At 40.4% G+C, this 20,255-nt stretch overlaps 1 protein-coding gene across 2 annotated transcripts; it reads left to right on the plus strand.

Moving 5' to 3' along the window:
* The first annotated feature begins 617 nt into the window (after positions 1-617).
* Positions 618-19,205, plus strand: FEM1C (fem-1 homolog C). 2 transcript variants are annotated; one of them, XM_075079900.1, is made up of 3 exons: positions 618-755; positions 1,337-2,064; positions 15,945-19,205. In XM_075079900.1, the coding sequence occupies exons 2-3, from the start codon at positions 1,521-1,523 to the stop codon at positions 17,252-17,254; spliced, it is 1,854 nt and encodes a 617-aa protein (XP_074936001.1). In that variant the 5' UTR covers positions 618-755; positions 1,337-1,520; the 3' UTR covers positions 17,255-19,205. The 2 variants fall into 2 exon arrangements, with proteins under 2 accessions (XP_074936001.1, XP_074936002.1); XM_075079901.1 differs by having other exon boundaries at positions 628-755; positions 1,404-2,064.
* The last annotated feature ends 1,050 nt before the right edge of the window (positions 19,206-20,255 follow it).

Consider the following 20,255-nt stretch of genomic DNA (forward strand, 5'->3'; position numbering starts at 1 on the left):
GGTTTGTTTCTGTGTTTGGCATCCCTCCTTTCTGATGTTTGCAGGTAATATACTTGGTTGTGACAGAAGTTACATGCCCTTGGTCAGGTGCAGCTTTTTTAGTATCTGCCTCTTTTTTTATTATTACAGGAATAAACTAAACGTCACATGCTAAGCCTGTAGCAAGCCACGCGCAATGTCAGAGAAAGCAAATTTTACACCAAACAGCAACATCGTCCAGAGCCAGAGCTCCCTCTGAGCTGCAAAAATCGGACATTTCACCCAAAATTTCTTAATTAATGAGGCATATTTTGCCCCACGGGGTTGTGCTGCCCTCCCCCCCACGCGAGGACCGTTGCGGGGGGGGACGGACTACAGCGGGGTCCTGGCGTGGAGTGGGGGGTCAGCACAACCAGCTCCGACCCTAGGACTAAGGCTCGACACCGGGACTAAATCCCGCCCCCCCACCGCCCGCTGGCCCTGTAGCGGGGCGCAGCGCGCCCCCTAGCGGCCGGCGGCGGCGCCCTCCGCCGCCCTTCGGCGGCGGCGTAGTCCCGCCCCCAGCCCCGCACCAGTGGCTGGCGGGCGCGCGCGCCCTTTTCTGATTGGCCCCGGCCGCGCCCAGGAGGCTGGGTCGCGCCCCGCCCCGGGCGCAGGGCCGGTTTCGGGCGGCGGGGCCGGCTGTCATGGAGGAGGTGGAGGGGCCTTGGGGGGTGGCGGGCGCTTCCCTGTGAGGTTGGCTGCGGCGGGAAGGAGGCCGGTAGCACCTCAGGAAGGTAACCCGCAGGCCGGCGGCCCTCTCTGCCTGGCCCCGGGCGATCGGGGAGACCGTGGGGGAGGCGGGAGCGGGTTTGGGGCCCGGGGGGTGGGGGGAAGGGGGCGCTCTGAGGGGGCTTGCATTGAGGCGGGGCGGCGGGCCTCTGGCTGGGCCGAGGGTGGTCGTGAGGGGAAGGACAGGCTCAGCCTCAGCCTCCTGACCGCCTGAGACCCGGCCAGAGCCGCCTTGCTTCGCCTGCCCCGCCTGCGCCCCCCCCCGCCGGGTTTGTGTCTGCGGGGCACCTTGGGGGAGCGAGACGGGGGCACTCTTTCTTTAGGCTGCGCCTAAAAACAAGTGGGGAGTAGGGCTAGTAACGCTATAAGGGAGAATAAGATTTCTCTGCGGCTGGTAGGGTGAACCCCCTGCCCCCCAGCAGCTTTCCTCACGGGGCGCCGCGCAGCCCGGGGGGGTCCCAGGAGGGCAGCTGGACCTCGGCATGGCACAGCGCCGAGTTGTTTAGGTATAGCTGTAGAAAAACATGCTAGTAGCGACTTGCTTAAGAAGTAGAGGTGAAAATACCCAGAGTTCTTTCTATCGCAGGTTTTTAATAAGCGCAGCCTGTGCTTTGTCAGGACTCTGTTCAGAATCTCCATGTTGTCCCGTATAGATGACACTGCACTGAGAAGAAGCTGGGGACATTCTGTTTGGGCCGTGTGTTTCCAGTAAGTGTTTAACTCTGAAAAAGGCAGGCGTGTATCCTCCAAGAAGCAGAGGTACAGGCTAAATGGATCTAAAGACAGCAGTGTTCAACGCAGCTCGTGATGGCAAGCTGCGGCTCCTTTCCAAGTTACTGGCAAGCAAAACAAGAGAAGAGGTAGCCTTACTGATGTCAGAGAAAACCAATGGTGCCACACCACTTTTGATGGCAGCCCGTTATGGTCACCTTGACATGGTGGAATACCTGTTGGACCATTGCTCTGCATCAATAGAAGTTGGTGGTTCGGTGAATTTTGATGGTGAGACCATTGAGGGGGCTCCGCCGTTATGGGCAGCATCAGCGGCTGGCCACTTGAAGGTGGTTCAGTGTCTGTTAGATCATGGTGCGTCTGTCAACAACACAACTCTGACAAACTCAACGCCCCTTAGAGCTGCCTGCTTTGATGGTCATCTGGAAATAGTAAAATACCTTGTGGAACACAAAGCAGACCTGGAAGTATCAAACCGTCATGGGCATACCTGCTTGATGATCTCATGTTACAAAGGCCACAAAGAAATTGCTCAGTATTTACTTGAAAAAGGAGCTGATGTTAACAGGAAAAGTGTTAAAGGTAAGTTAATGCTTTCACTTTCCTTCTGGTAAGTAGAGGTAAAATTAGTCATTTACCCTTCTTTAGGAGGCTGACATCCAAAAATATTCTTCTTCTCTTATAAAGTGGATGAATAAGAGAGAAAGGGTATTTAGCTATGTTTTTACTGTTTATTTTTTCAACATACTCCTTTGTTAACATGGATTGTATAATTTCATTCTAAATTGGCATGTTTTAATCTTAAACCCCTGATTTTTAAAAAGACATAGTCATATGAAAAGTCACGATTATTTACGTGCGAAAAGCCCAAAAACTTGCTGAGAGCTCCTCTTCGTAGTAGGCTGCTGTAGCAGCATATTAAAATATATGAGCATATATTCTTGTTTTTCATACTGTTTCTTAACAAACAAAATATGCTGTCCGTGAAACTGACCTGTGCCAGTAAGGCTGTACCAGGAAAGATGTATAAAGGGAGAAAAATTATTTTCTGCATTGGAAATTATTAAACACTTTGCTTTCGTCCTCCTCTCCCTCCAAGTTCTTGAATAATTTTGGACCTTCTTTCAGTGTTAGTAAACAAAAACATATATTAGGATTAAAGAGATGAAGGTGCAGGTGACTGATTCTAACAGAAGGACTTCTAGTGGTTCACAGATTTCAAAGGGCATCTCATTGCCTCTGTTTACAATTACCCTGGTGTTATCGTTCAAAGTGAAGCCTTCTTTCGGTTTTGCTGTGATCATAATTATGTTGGCCTCTTGGTTTAACCACTGGGGTTTTTCTTACATCTCAGGCTTGTATGTGGATGTGATGCTTGCCTGAAAAGTGTACCAATTATTTCAGGTTATGATTAATTTTTAACTCACTGAGCCAGGATTGTGTTTCTGCAGCTTATTTTATATACCTTTTTTTTAACTATGCTAATAAACATATTTGTAGTGTAATGCTTCTACTGCCTTTTCTGGCTAATTACATTTGTAAGACTGTACTATACAGTTATTTCTCTTAAAGTATAATTTGTGTCTAGATTATTGTATGATGCTGGTAAATACCAAATATGAGAGCAATCTTTGGAAAAGCTGTTCAGTTAAATATGTCTTTTTTCAGTAAATCATGCAGATATGTGGGTTTAATATAAAGAAAGCTAAACTACGGATTTGTCATGGAAGTGGGCAGAGCAAAATAAATCTTCCTTTGTAAGGATTTAATGTTGCTTATGAATCATCATGGACTTGTGATAGGATAAAAATGTCATTTTTCTAGACAGGGTTCTTGGAATAACAAGCTAAATATAAAGTGTGTATTGTTTTTTAGTTTTAAACCAATCCCCTTATATGACAGGTACGAACAAAGTAGCGCTGTTAAATATCTGTTGTAACAAGGGAGAAGATAAATCTCTGCAGCGCTCTTTCCCCCTCAGTTTGTGTTGGTGGAGTAGTCTTTACTGGTCCTTATTATTCACCTTACTAGTGCATTAGTGTTATGTGTCTTTGCTTAAATGACAGAGTGGCAGCCACGCGCTCCTGAGGATTTTCTCAGTTTCTCTATCTTAATGTCTCCCTCTTGCTCCTTCTTTTAGTTTCTGTGTGACTCATAACTAGGTACATGAGCAAGGCTTCCTAAGGTATAACTGATCCTTATTTAAAGTAAATTTTAAAAAACATTGGGTTGGGTATGTTTTAGCTCATTAAAATGAATGTCATACTTTGAACTCCCATGTGTACAAATGGATATATGGAATATATATCAGGAATAGTGTGGCAAGCAGGAGCAGGTCAGTGATCGTGCCCCTGTACTCGGCACTGGTGAGGTCACACCTTGAATGCTGTGGTCAGTTTTGGGCCCCTCAGTACAAGAAGGACATTGAGGTGCTGGAGTGTATCCAGAGAAGGGCCATGAAGGTGGTGAGAGGTCTGGAGAGCAGGTCTTATATGAGGAGAGGTTGAGGGAACTGGGGTTGTTTAGCCTGGAGAAGAGGAGGCTGAGGGGAGACCTTATCGCTTTCTACAGCTACCTGAAAGGAGGTTGTAGTGAGGTGGGTCTTGATCTCTTCTCCCAAGTTACTAGCGATGAGAGGAAATGGCCTCAAGCTGCACCAGGGGAGGTTTAGATTGGATATTAGGAAATATCTCTTCGCTGAAAGGGTTATCAGTTATGGGAAGAGTCTGCCCAGGGAAGTGGTTACGTCACCATCCCTGGAGGTATTTAAAAGATGTTTGGATGTGGAGCTTAGGGACATGGTTTAGTGGTGAACTGACACGGTTAGGTTTACAGTTTGACTCGATGATCTTAAAGGTCTTTTCCAACCTATACGAGTCTCTGTGTGTTTTTGTATAGGGAAATCCCTCTGATACAACACGAACGTACTTTTTCTTTCAGGCATCTTAAAGTAGTCTGATCTCTGAAGTTATTTAATGAGCAGTGGAGAGGTAAAGGAAGAAAGAAAGTACTATAAACTCTGAAAGTGAAAGTCAGCTGTGGAAAGACAGATGAACTGATGAAAACTGGTAGCCCTAAGTATTGCAACAGTATGGGAATTGCAGTGGCTGAGGCTCGACAACTAACCTTCTGAACTTTGTTTTCCAAGAATGTTCAGTAACTATTAATTTAAAAATTAATATTTCCAACTGGATTCATTCTACATTATCATGTTCCACCTCAAAGTCTCTGTGTATCATTTTTAGTTTCTACTCCTCCCTGCTGTGTCCTAAACAGTTGACAGGGTGTGTCTGTGCTTGTAGGAGGGAGATACAGAGAACTTGAGTGCTCTGCTCTTGAGTAGTAAAAGTTGTTGCTGTCCTTGTATCTGAGCTCGTTTTAGATGGGCCCCTTCCTGGGCTGTGTCTGGAGAAGCCTACTGTTCTGTGAAAGATGTAAAAGCTTTAGCTACTGTAAACTTTGCTGCATTTAAAATTACAATGCTCCTTATAAGAACAAAACTGTGTAACTTCTATTGAAGTTGTGGGAGATTACTATAGGTTCTTTTTCCAATATTACTCTTAAAGTAATGGAGCAATATTACTTGAACTGTTCATCGTGTTTTTCCACTGAAATTTCATATTGCAAAGTAGAACTTTATTCATTTTTTAAAAAGCAGGCAAATCTAGAGCTGGGAAAGATAGAAGAATGTTTTGGAAGTGTTAACAGTTCCAGGGGAAAATCCAAATACTTTGATATGAGAAAGTAGGTAACTTCACAGACATCTAAAGGGCAGAGTATGAAAGAGCAGGTGAAAACATGCCCTGAAATCCTGCGTCTAAATTGCAGGCAGAATCCCACAACTGTGTTTTGGACTATGGGAACTCAGAATGCAGAGGCTCTTGAAAGACAGTTGTGGAGGTGCAGAAGTACAGCTAGGAAATGATTAAGATGTTCACGAAGACCAAAGTCTGAGTCAGATGAGGTGCTACACCAAGGTAGAGTGTAGGTCTGGCACGGTCTCACAGGAGATAGTGGTGGAGAAGGAGGTAACACGATGTTTGGGTAGGTAAGTGCTATACTGTGAAAGATGGGCAATGGTTCTGAATTTGAAGGATAAGCCTTTCATTGTTTTTATTTTTACTGTTTTGCAGATCTGAACTTCCACCCTTTGGGCAAACTTCTATGAAGCACATAGGCAACACAAATGTAAAGCAAGGATTTTTAAAAAAAAAAAAAGTTTTATGTTACATGAGCAGTGGTAGTGAGGGGGAAGAACTCTTACCTGGGGTAAGAAGGGTGGGGTGTCTGAAACGTTTGGGGTTTTTTTTGCCTCTTAGAATTGTAGAAAACAGCAAAGGTATCTGTAGATATCTTTTTCTTTTTTTGGTAGGAAAGAAGCAGACAGAGCAACACTTAGAGTGAGTTAATTCACTATTGTCTTCCTAATTCAGAGGCTTCCCCAGTATATTACTCCTCATTTATGAAGCTGCAGATTAAAGATAACACAACTTAGTAAGTTTCACTGGTACATAATCATATCCTAAATGCTATGTTGGGTTTTCTTTCCAAAAAGAAACAAAAACGAAATCCCCCTTAAAGACTGTAAGGCTTTTGTACAGCTCTTAAAAGAGGGAATGGTGTGGATAATGTTAGAGTAGCAGAAACCTGAGTTTTTTTCAGGAGGAGGCAGAACCTCCACTAAACGTCAAGTGAAGCACAGACCTAGCTTTGTGCTGGATGAGGAGGATGTTCTGTGTGTCAGCTGCATGCAGTTTTTCTGTTCTGCTGCATTGCAAAGCCCGCCAGCAATCCGTTGTTAATGGTGCTCCCTTACCATGTCCAGAATAGACCTCTGAATGCTAATGTGTTTCTGCACACAGTCTTCTTTTGGCTGCTATGTGTAGGATGAAAATGCTTACTTTTGTATTTCAAGTGGTAGCAGTCTTTGCGCCTTTTCATTACAGATTTGGGCTCTCTGGGGACACACCTGGGGCTGTGTTTGTAGGATTTTATATTTTAAATATTTCATATAATTGCCCCAGTAAAATTATTTTTAAAGGGATCTTATACTTCTGTTCTGTTCTAACTCCAGACAGGACACTTAGATCTTGCATTTTGAAAATTTGCAAATTTGCAGTGCATATTTTGATAATTTGTGTTATGCTTTATCCTCCTCCACCACACCCTTCCTTTCTGCAATTAATGAGTTAAATTATAGATAAAGTACACTGGTGCTGATAGCCAGGATGGTCAGAATGTAATGGTGCAGGAAATAAGGACTGTCTTCAAAAATACCTATATGAAAGGCAGATATTTTTGCTGAATATGACTTGTAAGCCTTTCCATTGCTCAGCTGCTTAGTGTGCGGCCTCTTCTCATATTAATGCGTTTTACTAGTGGTATTCACTAGCTCTGTCCCTCTTCTGTTGTTGGCAGACTCATCTGCTAGCCAAAAGACTAAGTTTTTTCTTCCTATTAGAAAATTTCATAAGAACTGCTGGACTAGGCACTCCTTTAGATGTCTCTTGAGATCTGCATAGGAATGTTTGGTTACAAGCCCAGACTCTTTGTCATTTTATGATCCTCCACTCTACCATAGCAGTTGGAGGGATTCACCTATCTTGAAAATGCAAAATAACTGAGATTCAAAAATCTTGTTGTTGTTAGATTCCACTGGCACGTTATTTGGTTAGAATAGCTCTGTAAAGTAATATGGAGGACAAAGCTTTGGGCTTTGCTTCCTCATTTTGGAAAGTATAGACAGATACAGACCTCAGTCTGTGTAGTCTATTAAGTTTATACATATAGTAGTACTATATGAAGGGCTAGTGCTATTTCAGTATTGTGATTTATGTGGGGTACTGGAAAGTGTAACACTCAAACCTGCTGATAAGGGAAAAAAGCCTTTTACAGACTTGGCAGACCCAGAAATAGGGGGATTAGAGAGATTCACACTCTGCTTGATGATCAGTGTGGTTTAGTATGTGTTAAAAATAATTAATTTTCTGTTGCAATAAACATTAAGGAGTCTGACAGGTTTGTTCTCATCTGAGGATTTTTGTCTTGTCTGCTTGCTGAGTTTCATTTTGGGTGGGGGAAACACCAAACTGAAAACCAAAACAAAGCTCCCCTTTTATTTTTTCCTCTCTTTTTTTTTTTTATCCCTTGTGAATAAACCCTTGCTCTAAAAGGGTTCTGCGTCCTTTTTTTTTTTGTTTGTTTGTTTTTCCCCCCCTTTTTTGGTCAGTATTATGTGGTGCAGTGCACTGCATTTTGTAGATATTTTGTGTGTGACGCTATGTGGAAACTGAACTTCAGTAGGAATGTCTGTAAATAAAATAAAGACGATACAGTTTAAAGGAATAAATTCTTGAATTTCAACTAGAATATTTCAACTAAAATAATTTAATTTCAGCATAAATTCCTTAACAACATGCTGTTTATTGGTGATATTGATAATATAAGTTCTCATGAAGTACTTTGAGCAAGAGAGCAATTATTCCTTTACAAAATATGGACACTACATTAAATAAGTTTTTGAGATTAGCAGTTCTTCAGTTTTTACTTAATTTCTTCTTAAAGGGAAGACATACCTTTAGTTCTCCTTTATCATACATACTAAGTGTAGGGATACATTTTTCTGCAGTTTTCTTGTGCAGTGTCCATGTTTGTATGTATGTGGCAACACTTTTTTAAATCAATAAAACACTTGGAAGACTTAATTACCTCAAGTGCTCTGTTAGGAAGAAAAATCAATGTTACACGAGCAATTTCACTTTATAAAAGTGATTCAATTAATCTGTAAGGCTGCAAAAATAAATGTGGTTAATTTTACATACTGGTCAGACATCTAAATGAAACCTTTTTCTCTTCTGTTTAAAGATCTTGATTATGAAATTAGATGGATACTAAATTCTAATATAAGCTTTACTACCCAGAAGTTTGATCAAGCATTTTGTAAATATTAGGAAGAGGATGTGCTTAACTGGTAGCAAATCAAATCACTTCGTATGCCATTTCTTCTTTTTTGTTCATTCCCATGTCACAAGCTACCAGTCTATTTTGGGAATTATTTGCTTCTGACATAGAAGGACATGGCTTCATTATGAATTTGAATGCCCACCCCCCGCTCTGATAAGCTTTTGATAACGCTGGATAGTTGGAGAATTAGTTCTGTGATATGTGAAGTGTTTGTATAATGTTCATACCACTTCTAACAGAGGACTGTAACAAAAGAATAAAACATGAAGCTATGGTGCCAACTGACTGTACCTCTTTACTTAATTTGCTTGTGCAAGATTTGGAAGGACTGGAGGTGAGGTTGTTCCGTTTCTCTGTTGCTGTTTTTAATTAGAGGAAGTAATTAGATAATGTGAATAGCCAAGTTTTATGCAGATGGAAATGGTTTGTAAGCAGTATTAGCAATACGGTATAGTGGCACTCACTTTTTAGCAGAGAAGTAAGGTGACTGCCGAAACATTTCCAGTCCCATTTTGTTTCTGTGCAAGAACAATGTACCCTTTATGTTGTTGTAATACTAACTGTCTTCTATATGTGATTAAATTCCTGCAGACCATTTTAGAATTAAAAATGTATTAAGGAAAGTAAATTAAACCTATTCTGAAATAATCATCCACACCTTTAAAAAAAATACTTTGATTAGAGCAATGTCTTCATATGTGTCCCTTGGAATACTGCTTATAAAAGAGAATGACTTTCAAATTACTTTCTTCAGCCTTTTTAATTTATTACTTATTTTCAGCCGCCTTCTTTTTTTAATACAGCAGTAAACGTAATGTTGACTTTTAGTTTGTTACTGAATGAATGATGTTACAAAAACTGAATTAACTTCTGAATTGTGTTCAGCCACTGTTGATTCCTATCACTGTAGACAATACAGTGGTTTTGAAATGGCTGAGTTACTTCACTGAATAACAGTTGATTTGCTGTATGTACTTGAACCGTTCAATTCCTGGCCAATATATGGAACATAGACTTTGCATTAGATGTTAAGGCCACTCCCATTTTTCTTGCATGTTCCTCCTTAAATTTAACACTTGATGCTTGCTAGGTGTAGATGGCTGATAGTCTTGCTATTTTTTAAGGTTGGGGTTTATGTTTTTTTAAGTTGGCAGCTCTCAACTATCCGCCTACCGCTGCCCACTTCTAGTCTATGGAAACTTGCGATTTTACAATGTGTCCTTCCCACTGCTGTACCTCTACCACCCAGTCAAACTAAAGTGAGGTGCAGCAGCTAAAAATTAGTGGCGATGGCTTTCCTTTATTTGTTTGTAAATGGGTTAAAATAATTGTGGTTATTTTAACTCTGAGGGCTGCTACAATATAAGTAGCTAAACAATTATACTACATCTGATATGCTGTCAGTAACAGCTGTTTAAGCTTAAGTCAGTAATTGTAATATGAATAAAAAAAACCCAATTTCTTTTTTTAAATGAAGGACATCCAGTTGGACAGAGTAGTCAGATTCCTTAGTCTTAAGCATCTTTCCACATGTTCTGCAGAACTGTGTTGTAAATTAATGACATACAGACTGTCGGATTGGACCTGAATTTACCCATTGGCCAAGCTTAATTGGTGTGGATTTTTTCAGTGTTAATGTGTCATAGCATGTATGCCTGGCAGTTGATAAGAGTGTCAAGAGCAGCATTATATGGTGATGGATCCACAATGCATAATATGAATAGCTGCCACTGATCCTATTGTCAAAGCCAGCAAAATATATATTAATAGCTGTGAAGCAATAGTAAGAACTCTGGTGTTACTAATAACTTTTGGTTTATTTGTCTTTAAATGCTCTTATATCATGAGTTTTTAAATATCTTAAAAATATTGACTTGAAGGTAGAAAATAGGTGCCAATTCCAGCGTTGCAGAGATCTGCTGTGAGAGATGGTATATGGACTTGAATGCAGCCTGAAATGACTGTACTGCCTGGTCACTCAGCCAACAGCCAGATGCATCTGATTTTGCCTTCATCACTGAGTGCAGAAGTGCAGATGGTGTGCGGAACCAGCCAGTTTTCAGTTCTGGACTGACTGATGTAGGTTTGTTTTAATTAGACTTTCTCCAGCACAGCAAGAGAACTTATAATGTATTTGTGTTGGCAAGTTTGTGTATTTGTCTGCTTTTGACACCTTTCCATCCTAGGAATTTAAAGGTCTCATGCTCCTCAGTATTGTAGTATTGACAGTTTTCTGGTCTGTGATGTGTGTTAAGGATAGAGTTATAGTTCAGAAACTATGCATGCCCAGTTTGCTGAACTTCACCTCTATTTGCGTAAACCTATGTTCCTGTGATTGGAAACTTTGTTGGTCTCAGTAGAGACTGTAGTGTGGCCAGACCTATAACTGAATGCTGTTAGTGGTAAAAATTGCCTGGGGTATTAAAGACTGAAAATCACTTGCCATTGTATGAACTGATTTTAACTTTGTGGATATTGATAATTTCAGGTGCCACTTTGTGTCAGGGTGTCTTCCTCAGCTTACTTGTTAGTAAATGATAGTCAAGTCACTGACTGCTATTCAGAATGTTTCAGGAAAGGAGTATTTAGCAAGTCAAGTTCACTGTCTGTTAATGAAACAATCTGGTCTCTTCTGTGGGTTTCCTTTTTTAAATGTTTGGGATTTGCGCTTAAAATAATGGTTGGGGGGACAAAGTATATTCATAGCTCTGCTATAATTGCAAAATCCTGTTAAATTGGAGTCAAGCTTTTGAAAATAACTTTTTACACATCTTTTGTATGAGTTTGATTAGTGTCTCGGCTAAATTTTGGTATCTGGTGAGCCTGGATTGAGACTCAGTTTATCCTGAGTAAATCCTGAGCTGCTGTTCCTTCTTATCACTATTCTTCCGGTTGCTGGAATTGAGAGCAACGAAGAGGCCTTGGAATGTGCTGTTAGTTCTTCTTCAGATGGTACAAACAAGTTTGAGGAAGAATCAGCAGACCAGTTTACATGTAAAGTTTTGAACTGAAAGATTAGAAGAGAAAATAAAGAAGGGATGACTGGGATACTAGTAGGGAAGCCAAAGTAAAATGCCAAGTGCCCATTAGAAAATTTTCATCTAAACAGACCTTGAGTCTCTATATATTTGTTTTTCTGCATATCAAAACTTGCAAAAGCATTGGATGAACATTTTCTTGTCATCATGGCTTGTCAACAGAAGATAAAAGCAAGCGGATACATGATAATCTGCTAATTTAGGATGCAGAACAGAGGTGTCTGTTGTGGATCTAAGGTATCTGGTTCTGCTGGTGACAAGTGGGTATTGAATTTAGAGGACAGTCACTATGGTTTGACCAGATACTTCGGAGTTTTGCTCTTGGTTTTTTTTTTTCAACTTGATATCCTCTTACTGTGTCTTGTTAGAAAGAAGAGTATGCTATGAAGTCACATATGTCACTTTGACATCACAGATGATCTCAAAATTATTTGTATAGACAACATCAGGTGCCTGTAATTGAAATGGAAAAGGAACAAATTTTCTATTTCTGAAATGTATTTAATAAATATGAATCTTTTTGTTATGTACGTAGGCATGTACTAACTTCAAATGTTTTGCTTTTGAATTTATCATATATAAGACATTGTGAACAATATGTTCTTGGCAGAAAGAATGTATTAGCAGAAAGACTTTACCTCCATTTTAATTTGTTTCTATATAGTGGTCAGCTTTTAAGACAGGTCTCAGGCACACTTTTGATTTGAGCTTCATTAGCTAAACACTCTAGTATAAAGACTCACATTCTAGAGATTAGAGCCCTAGGTGGGAAAAAAAGGTTAAAAGTGTATGAAGATAAATAGAAGCTGTTTAGATCCGTATGCTATATATCTGCAAATACACACTTATCCCAAACATGAGGTGAACATTTTGACTACTACTTTGTTTCTTAACCCACCTTAGTTCTGTTACAGACTAGAAATAGAATAGCAAAGTGCACTGTAAATTGCTGTCTTGTTGTTGTTAAAAAAAATAGCCCACCAAAAATGCAAATAAGGAAGTTTCAGGAGACTTCTCTCTCAACTTCTAAAAGCAAAATTTGATTACTATGAATGGCAGAGAAACCTTAGAAAAGGTCGTCTTATCTGTGAATGTGGAAACTTGCTGATAGTGTAACAGAAACTGATGATCCGATGGGCAGTTAGCTGGAATTTGCAGGGCTAATGATGTAAGAAATCTTAAGGGGGGGATTTTTACATGAGCTTTCTGTTAATAATTTACATATTAATTTAGTGGGAGGCTGAAAAGTACTACTCCTGAATGTGTAGTATCTATAATATATTATAAAGAGCAAGGTAGATTTAAATTGTGTAATTTTAAAAGCAGTCAATCACATAAGAGACTTTATGTTGGGAGGGGAGCAGGAGAGTTTGTCTGCACCTTTTCCCTTCTCTTCCAGTGAAGTGCTCGTATTTAAAGTTAAACAAAATTTTCATCTAGTTGAAGCCTAATAGTTAAATATTTCACTGTGGTGTCTAGTGCATGCTTTCTAATTTTCTTTTCAAATGGGTGGTACCTGTGCTCACTAGAAATTTCTCCACATGGTGTTAGAACTAGAGTGCCTTTAAATAAAAGACTGTGCAATGTCATGCTGGTAAGAAATAATCTGCATGTAAATAAGACACTTATCAGGTAGGTGGCTGCATGTTTTGTGTTGTAGGCGTTTTTTTCTTCTTGGCTTTGGGAAAACTAACCAGAGGAGCAGGGGGATTAATGTGGGACTTCAGGATAAAGACCTAAGAAAGCATTAAGAATACTTTGGGTATATACATGTACTCGACAAAATATCTAGCTCCCTTAGAATATACTGGCAATCTCAAAGGCCCCAGCTGGGATGAAGGGCTTGTTGTGATGGACTGTATTTTCTGCTGTGTAAAAATATTGCCTCAAAACATGTAAATCAAAAGGTTTGGCAGACGGAAAAAGAGCGAGCTATAGTGTAGAGGCTAACAAAGCCAATGTTGAGTTAGCCCAGCTTTAGTCTTCATGCAGATCTCATTTTTTAATCATTGCTGGAGATAGAGGAAGAGGGAAATTTGAGAAGAGAAGAAGGGAAAAGTGTAACAAAATGGAGACAGCAAGGTAAAGTTTGTTTCATCCTTAAAAGCAGATATGAAATCCCTTATAGAAAAGAATAGATTATCTCAGTTGCAAGGCACCTTCAATGACCATCAAAGACCTGACCCCTTCAGGGCTGACCAGAAGTTAAAGCATGTTATTAAAGGCATTGTCCAAATGCCTCTTAAACGCTGACAGGCTTGGGGCATTGACCACCTCTCTATGAAGCCTGATCCAGTGTTTGACCAACCTGACTGTAAAGAAATATTTCCTAATGTCAAGTCTGAACCTCCCCTGGCGCAGCTTTAAACCATTCCCAGGCGTCCTGTTGCTGGAGCCCGAGGAGAAGAGATCAGCGCCTCCTTCTGCACTTCCCCTGCTCTGGAAGTTGTTGAGAGCAATGAGGTCACCCCTCAGCTTCCTTTTCTGCAAACTAGAGAAACCCCGTGTCCTCAGCTGCTCCTCACAGAACATGCCTTCCATCCCTTCCAGCAGCCTTGTTGCCCTCCTCTGGATGCATTTTAATGCATGTTAAGTACCTGAACATCCTTCTTAAGTTGCCCAGAACTGCACACAGCGCTCAAGGTGAGGCCGCTCCCACGCTGAATACGGTGGGATAATCACCTCCTTTGGCTGGCTGGCTGTGGCTGTGTTTGATGCTCGCCAGGATGCGGTTTGCCCTCTTGGCTGCCAGAGCACACCGCTGACTCCTGCTGAGCCTGCTGTCAACCAGCACCCGCAGATCCCTTTCTGCAGGGCGGCTCTTCAGCCGCTCCTCTGCCAACTTACACTTGTGCCCAGCATTACTCAATCACAGGCGCAGAGTCCAGCATTTGTTCTTGTTAAATTCAATCTCATTAATCATTGTCCAATGCCATTGTCCAGTCTATCTAGATCCATCTCCAAGGCCCATTGTCCCATGAGAGAGTCAACAGCACCTCCCTGTTTGGTTTCATCTGCAAACTTGCTAATGGCACATTCAACTCCTGCATCCACATCATTGATAAATATATTGAACAGAACTCGCCCTGGGATCGAGCTCTGAGGAACACCGCTGGTGGCATGTAGCTCCATTCACTACAGCTCTTTGAACTCAGCCCCTCAGCCAGTTCTTCACCAAGCACGCTATGAACCTGCTCATCCCACAGTTGGACAACTTGTCCAGAAGGATGCTGTGAGAGACAGTATCCAAAGCCTTACTAAAACCCAGAAAAACTACACCACCTTGCCTTCATCCCTTAGGCAGGTGACCTTATTGTAGAAGGATATCAAATTAGTCAAACAGGACTTTCCCTTTGTAAACCCACGTTGACTGTGCCTGATGACTGTATTGTTCTTTAAATGCTTTTCAGTAGTATCCATATGATCTTCTCCATAATTTTTCCCGGTGCTGAGGTGAGACTAACAGGGCTGTAGTTTCCTGGCTCTTCCCTCGTGCCCTTCTTGCAAATTGGACTAACACTGAGGAGCTCCCAGTCAGCGGGGACCTCACCAGACTCCCAAGAACTTTGGCAGATGATTGAGAGGGGTCCTGCCGTAACACCCGCTAGCTCCTTCTGTACTCTGGGATGAATCCCATCTGGCCCCATAGACTTGAGGACTGATACAGTGGGTCCCTTACAATTTCAGTGTCTGCAAATGGAAGGCCACTCATGGTCCTCTGACTCAAGACTGGGTGCTCCAAGGTGTATCAGTATTGTTAAAGGCTGGGGCAAAAAAAGCACTGAATGCTTCTGCTTTTTCTTCATCCCTATTAGTCAGGTGGCCATCTTCAAATAGTATTGTTCTGATGTTTTCTTTAGATTGCCTCTTGCTACTACTGTACTTAAAAAAGCCTTTCCTGTTGTGTGACGTCACACTGGCCAGTTTAGATTCTAATTGAGCTTTGGCCTTTCGTGTCTTCTCCCTGCATATATGAACTGCAGCTCTGTAACCTTCCTGCAAAGCCTGACCTTGCTTCCAGAGATTGTACAATTTCTTTTTCCTTTTGAGCTCCATGAAGAGTTCCTGGTTCAGCCAAGCTGGTCTTCTGTCCCTCTTGCTTGACTTTTGACATAATGGAATTGCCTGTACCTGTGCTTTTATGTAGTGGAGAATTCTGTTTTAATTCTAGGGTTTTTTTGAATGAGACAAGAGTCTGTAAAACCCATCTCTTTCAGGCAATAATATTAAGCATTTTGATTTGTACAACTGCCTAGCAGCCTTGATGTTTAATCAAATCTTGAATATTTTGACTTGTCATCTAAGTCTTTTGTAGTCCATATATGTCAAAACAAGTATTTTTTTAACTATTAGTGCTTGGGTGTTTTAAATTATTTTTAACTAAGTTTTTTTAACTTAACGTGGCAGGGTTTGGACTATAACTTGATTATGATTTGTGTAATTGTGTTTCTTCTCTTGTAGGAAACACTGCGCTACATGACTGTGCAGAATCTGGAAGTTTGGAGATCATGAAGATGCTTCTCAAGTATTGTGCTAAAATGGAAAAGGACGGTTATGGAATGACTCCCCTTCTGTCAGCTAGTGTGACAGGCCACACAAATATCGTGGACTTTCTGACCCAGCATGTACAGACCAGTAAGGCTGAGCGCATAAACGCTTTGGAACTTCTAGGAGCAACATTCGTGGACAAAAAGAGAGATCTGCTTGGTGCTTTGAAATATTGGAAGCGAGCTATGGAAATGAGATACAGTGATAGGACTAATATCCTGAGCAAACCTGTGCCACAAACACTAATTATGGCGTATGATTATGCTAAGGAGGTGAACAGCTCAGAAGAGCTAGAAAATCTTATTGCCGACCCTGATGAAATGAGAATGCAAGCACTATTAATTAGAGAACGTATTCTTGGCCCTTCTCACCCAGATACATCCTACTACATTAGATACAGAGGTGCTGTCTATGCAGACTCTGGAAACTTCAAGCGTTGTATCAACTTATGGAAGTATGCTTTGGACATGCAGCAGAGCAATCTTGATCCGCTGAGCCCTATGACAGCCAGCAGTTTACTGTCATTTGCTGAACTTTTCTCCTTCATGCTGCAGGATAGGGCAAAAGGCCTGCTAGGCACTACTGTCACATTTGATGATCTCATGGGTATACTGTGCAAAAGCGTTCTGGAAATAGAACGGGCCATGAAACAAAACCAGTGTCCTCCTGATCCAAATCAGCTGAACAAAGCCCTTTCCATTATTTTGCATTTAATTTGCTTGTTGGAGAAAGTACCTTGCAGCTCAGAACAGGAGCATTTTAAGAAGCAGACTATTTACAAGTTTCTTAAGCTTCAGCCTAGAGGGAAAAATAACTTCAGTCCACTTCACCTTGCCGTTGACAATAATACTACATGCGTGGGTCGCTACCCAGTTTGTAAATTCCCCTCTCTACAAGTTACTGCTATCCTGGTGGAATGTGGTGCTGATGTAAATGTCAGAGACTCTGATAACAACAGTCCGTTACACATTGCTGCACTGAACAACCATCCAGACATCATGAATCTTCTTATCAAGTCAGGTTCACACTTCGATGCCACAAACTCGCATAAACAAACTGCTAGTGATTTGCTAGATGAGAATGAAATAGCAAAAAATTTAATCCAGCCCATAAATCATACTACGTTGCAGTGTCTTGCTGCTCGTGTGATAGTGAATCATAACATATACTATGCAGGGCACATCCCTGAAAAACTAGAGGACTTTGTTTTGCTCCATAGATGATAGTCTGGAGTCTGAGTACTGTTTTTGAAGCACGACTTGATGGTGATATTTTCCTTGAGCACTGTTGTGATACACCAGCGTTCCTTTAGCTTGCTCCATCTTGCTTTCATTGGCTAAAGTGTTGTTAGCATCAGATCTGCAGAGTTGGTTACCCAGTATTTAATATGAGTATGCCATATATTATATTTTGTGGATTATTTAGAAATGTAATGCCATACTTAGACTCTTAAAATTGTCTGCCAAAGGCTTGTCTATTCTGGTCTTATTTGCCTGTTGGGTGTTTGGGACTGAGTTGAGTATTTTCCACTGACGTCTTTTTACTATAACTGTTACATGAATTTTATACAGTTGAAAGGTCATCTCTTTTCTTTGTTTTGCTTGAGCATTTCTACTTTTACTCTGTTCTTTTTCTATGGACTCATTGCTAAACTGTACAAGCTGTATGGACTTGTTAACATTTGCAACTACCATAAGTGCTTTTATCTTCTCTATGCACTGGCTTAAACATGACTGTTGTGTGTGAGCATATTTCTATGCAGCACTTGGCCAATTTCAACTTAAATGCCAATTTTGTTTTGCAGTTTGTTTGGAGCTCTTTTGAGAATGCTGTCTTCATAGCATGATGAATTTTGGAGTTACTTATCGGGTCTCCAAACTTGGGTTTGACTTCTTTTAACTGCTGTAAGTGAGGTTGCTTTCCTTTTGATCCTCTGGAAATTTGTCTTAAATTGGGAGAAGAAAATCTCACTTTTTGTCATCTTAGTCCACTTGAACTTTAAATTTTAAAATTGTTTTATTGCATCGTGCAGTTAGGGGAAGAGTCCGCGTTATGTACAACTGACACCTTCCCCTTTGCACTAATGTCTTGCTTGTGCTGGTTATGTGACTAGATGTGAAATTTGCTCAAAGTTTAACCTCAAACTTAATGATACACTTTAATGAGAAATAGATCAAATGTATGCTGTAGTTCAAAATCTTCAAATCAACTTTAGCTACAAAAGAAACTAAAGCATGTTGGTGGCATGATGCTTATCAGTCCAGATCTAGACATCATCTAATACAGTAAAAGTGGCTGTGTGCCAGGGTACTGGAAGTTCTATAGCAGTGTCCTTTCTACTTCATTTTAAGCATCTTTATAAATACTTGCATGGGTTTTTCACCTCTATTATGTCAGCTGTACTTAACAAAAAGCAGAAGTTCTGTTGTGTATATAGCTCCTAATTAAAGTACCTATTTTTATAATATTTGCACAACAGCTTAGCTTTTACAACAGAAAGGGCTCTTTTGACTTGACAAGAAATCTATAAATGAAGATCATAAATGTGAGTGCGATTCAGGTAATTAATAAAATTCAGCACTTTACTGTTGATTAATAGAGAATTTATTATGGCACATTAGCCCTGAAAATGTCTTAAAGTGAAATACATTTCTGTTGGATAGAATACAGTTTACCTGCAAGTTTAGTGGTCTAGCATATTGGATATTTTTGACTTGATGTTTCATTTCAGTGGTGGGCAGTAAGTACACCTATGGGGTTCTTTCTTAGAAATTCAACAAGTTGATTTTAGGCCTTTGTCAGTGATAGAGATATTTAGAAGCCAAATTAATTAGATAAAGGTGAAGTTGGTCTAGGAGGCTCTTATTTCATATTTCACTTTTAAGTTGGTGTTGGAACACTTTTGTCACTTGTGAATTGAGGAAGAATGTGTCTTCAGCATATAGGCATAGTTCTTCCTTGCTTTGGGGATGTTTTGGGGTTCCTTTTAATGTACGTGGTGCCTACTAGCTTAGCCATTCTTGGACAAAATATGGGGATGTTTGTGTATTGCCACTTTCAGACTTGTGTGTTTTTGAAGCAGCTTTCACCTGTTTGTCCCGTGCCATGTCTGCATTGGAGGAAATCCTGTTAGTTTCTCTTGCAAATACACGGGAATAAAATTCTATTCAATTAGCTGATTTTTCTCTGATTTTTAATGGTTAAAACACATGACACCCAAGTTATCATTTGTGAGAACATGTGGTTTGATTTTTTTGACTTTTTTTAACACTTTTCTATTATTCTAAGGAGGGATCAATCAACAAATCACATCACACTGGAAATGATTCACATTATACTACAAGTAAATTCTGTTTCTGTAGGTCACACAGAATGGGGTTTTTAGAACTTTACACTCTGGTATTTGCACTGTTCTTTAGTGTCTTTAGTTTAAATTTTTGTCTTTATAACTGTCAAATATCCTGTTTAAAATTAGTTGGACTTTATTAGTCCAGAAATGTTATCTAAAAATTTTTGATTGTTCGTTTGGAGAACATTCCCCCAAAAAAGTGTATCACTATTAAGTATATATAAATCTAGTGAAAATTGCTGAGGAAAGCTTATTCTGATAGCTACTCTTTAAGAACAAACCAATTTAATAGGACATACTGACATATTGTATGTAGTTCTGTCTAAACATCTACCAGTGTGCATCACTCATAATGACTATCACCTCCATGCAGAGTTTAATTTTTCATGGTGATGAGGCTATCTGCTGACCTCTTACCTTGCCAGATTCTTGGACTTAGGTGTTGGGGCAGGTGAGTTCATGCATTTAATACCACTTTCATTTAATCCTGTATGTTTACATTACCCTGTTTAATTTTTCTTGATTTTGAAACAAATTGGCACAGAGCCTGTGCTGGGTAATGTGTTCAGGATTTCCTGATTAGGAGGGGGTTTGGGTCAGCAGGCCTTGTCTGAGATGCATGTGCCACTAAGGCCTATGCTAACGGGTAGCGGCCGTTTTGCCCCTCGGTTCCTTATTCAACTAGTTTTGTCTGCACTTCTATATAGATACCAACTTTCTGGACCATTTTTTTTCCTTACTCTTGTTACTATTCAGAAGTGGGTTTCACTATTATTTGACTAGTGAAACTGGAGTTTCACTTACATTAGTGAGAGGTGTTCATGCTAGATGCAGTAGTGTTGCTAGTTGGACTCAAACTGTGGTAAGAAGGAACT

The sequence above is a fragment of the Phalacrocorax aristotelis genome, chromosome Z (assembly GCF_949628215.1).
Source record: "Phalacrocorax aristotelis chromosome Z, bGulAri2.1, whole genome shotgun sequence".
Lineage (NCBI taxonomy): Eukaryota > Metazoa > Chordata > Aves > Suliformes > Phalacrocoracidae > Phalacrocorax > Phalacrocorax aristotelis.

Coding starts and splice junctions, on each gene's coding strand:
- FEM1C (XM_075079900.1), top strand. CDS start 1,521: ATGGATCTAAAGACAGCAGTGTTCAACGCAGCTCGTGATGGCAAGCTG. Junction 2,065..15,944: donor TAACAGGAAAAGTGTTAAAG/GTAAGTTAATGC, acceptor CTTCTCTTGTAG/GAAACACTGCGCTACATGAC.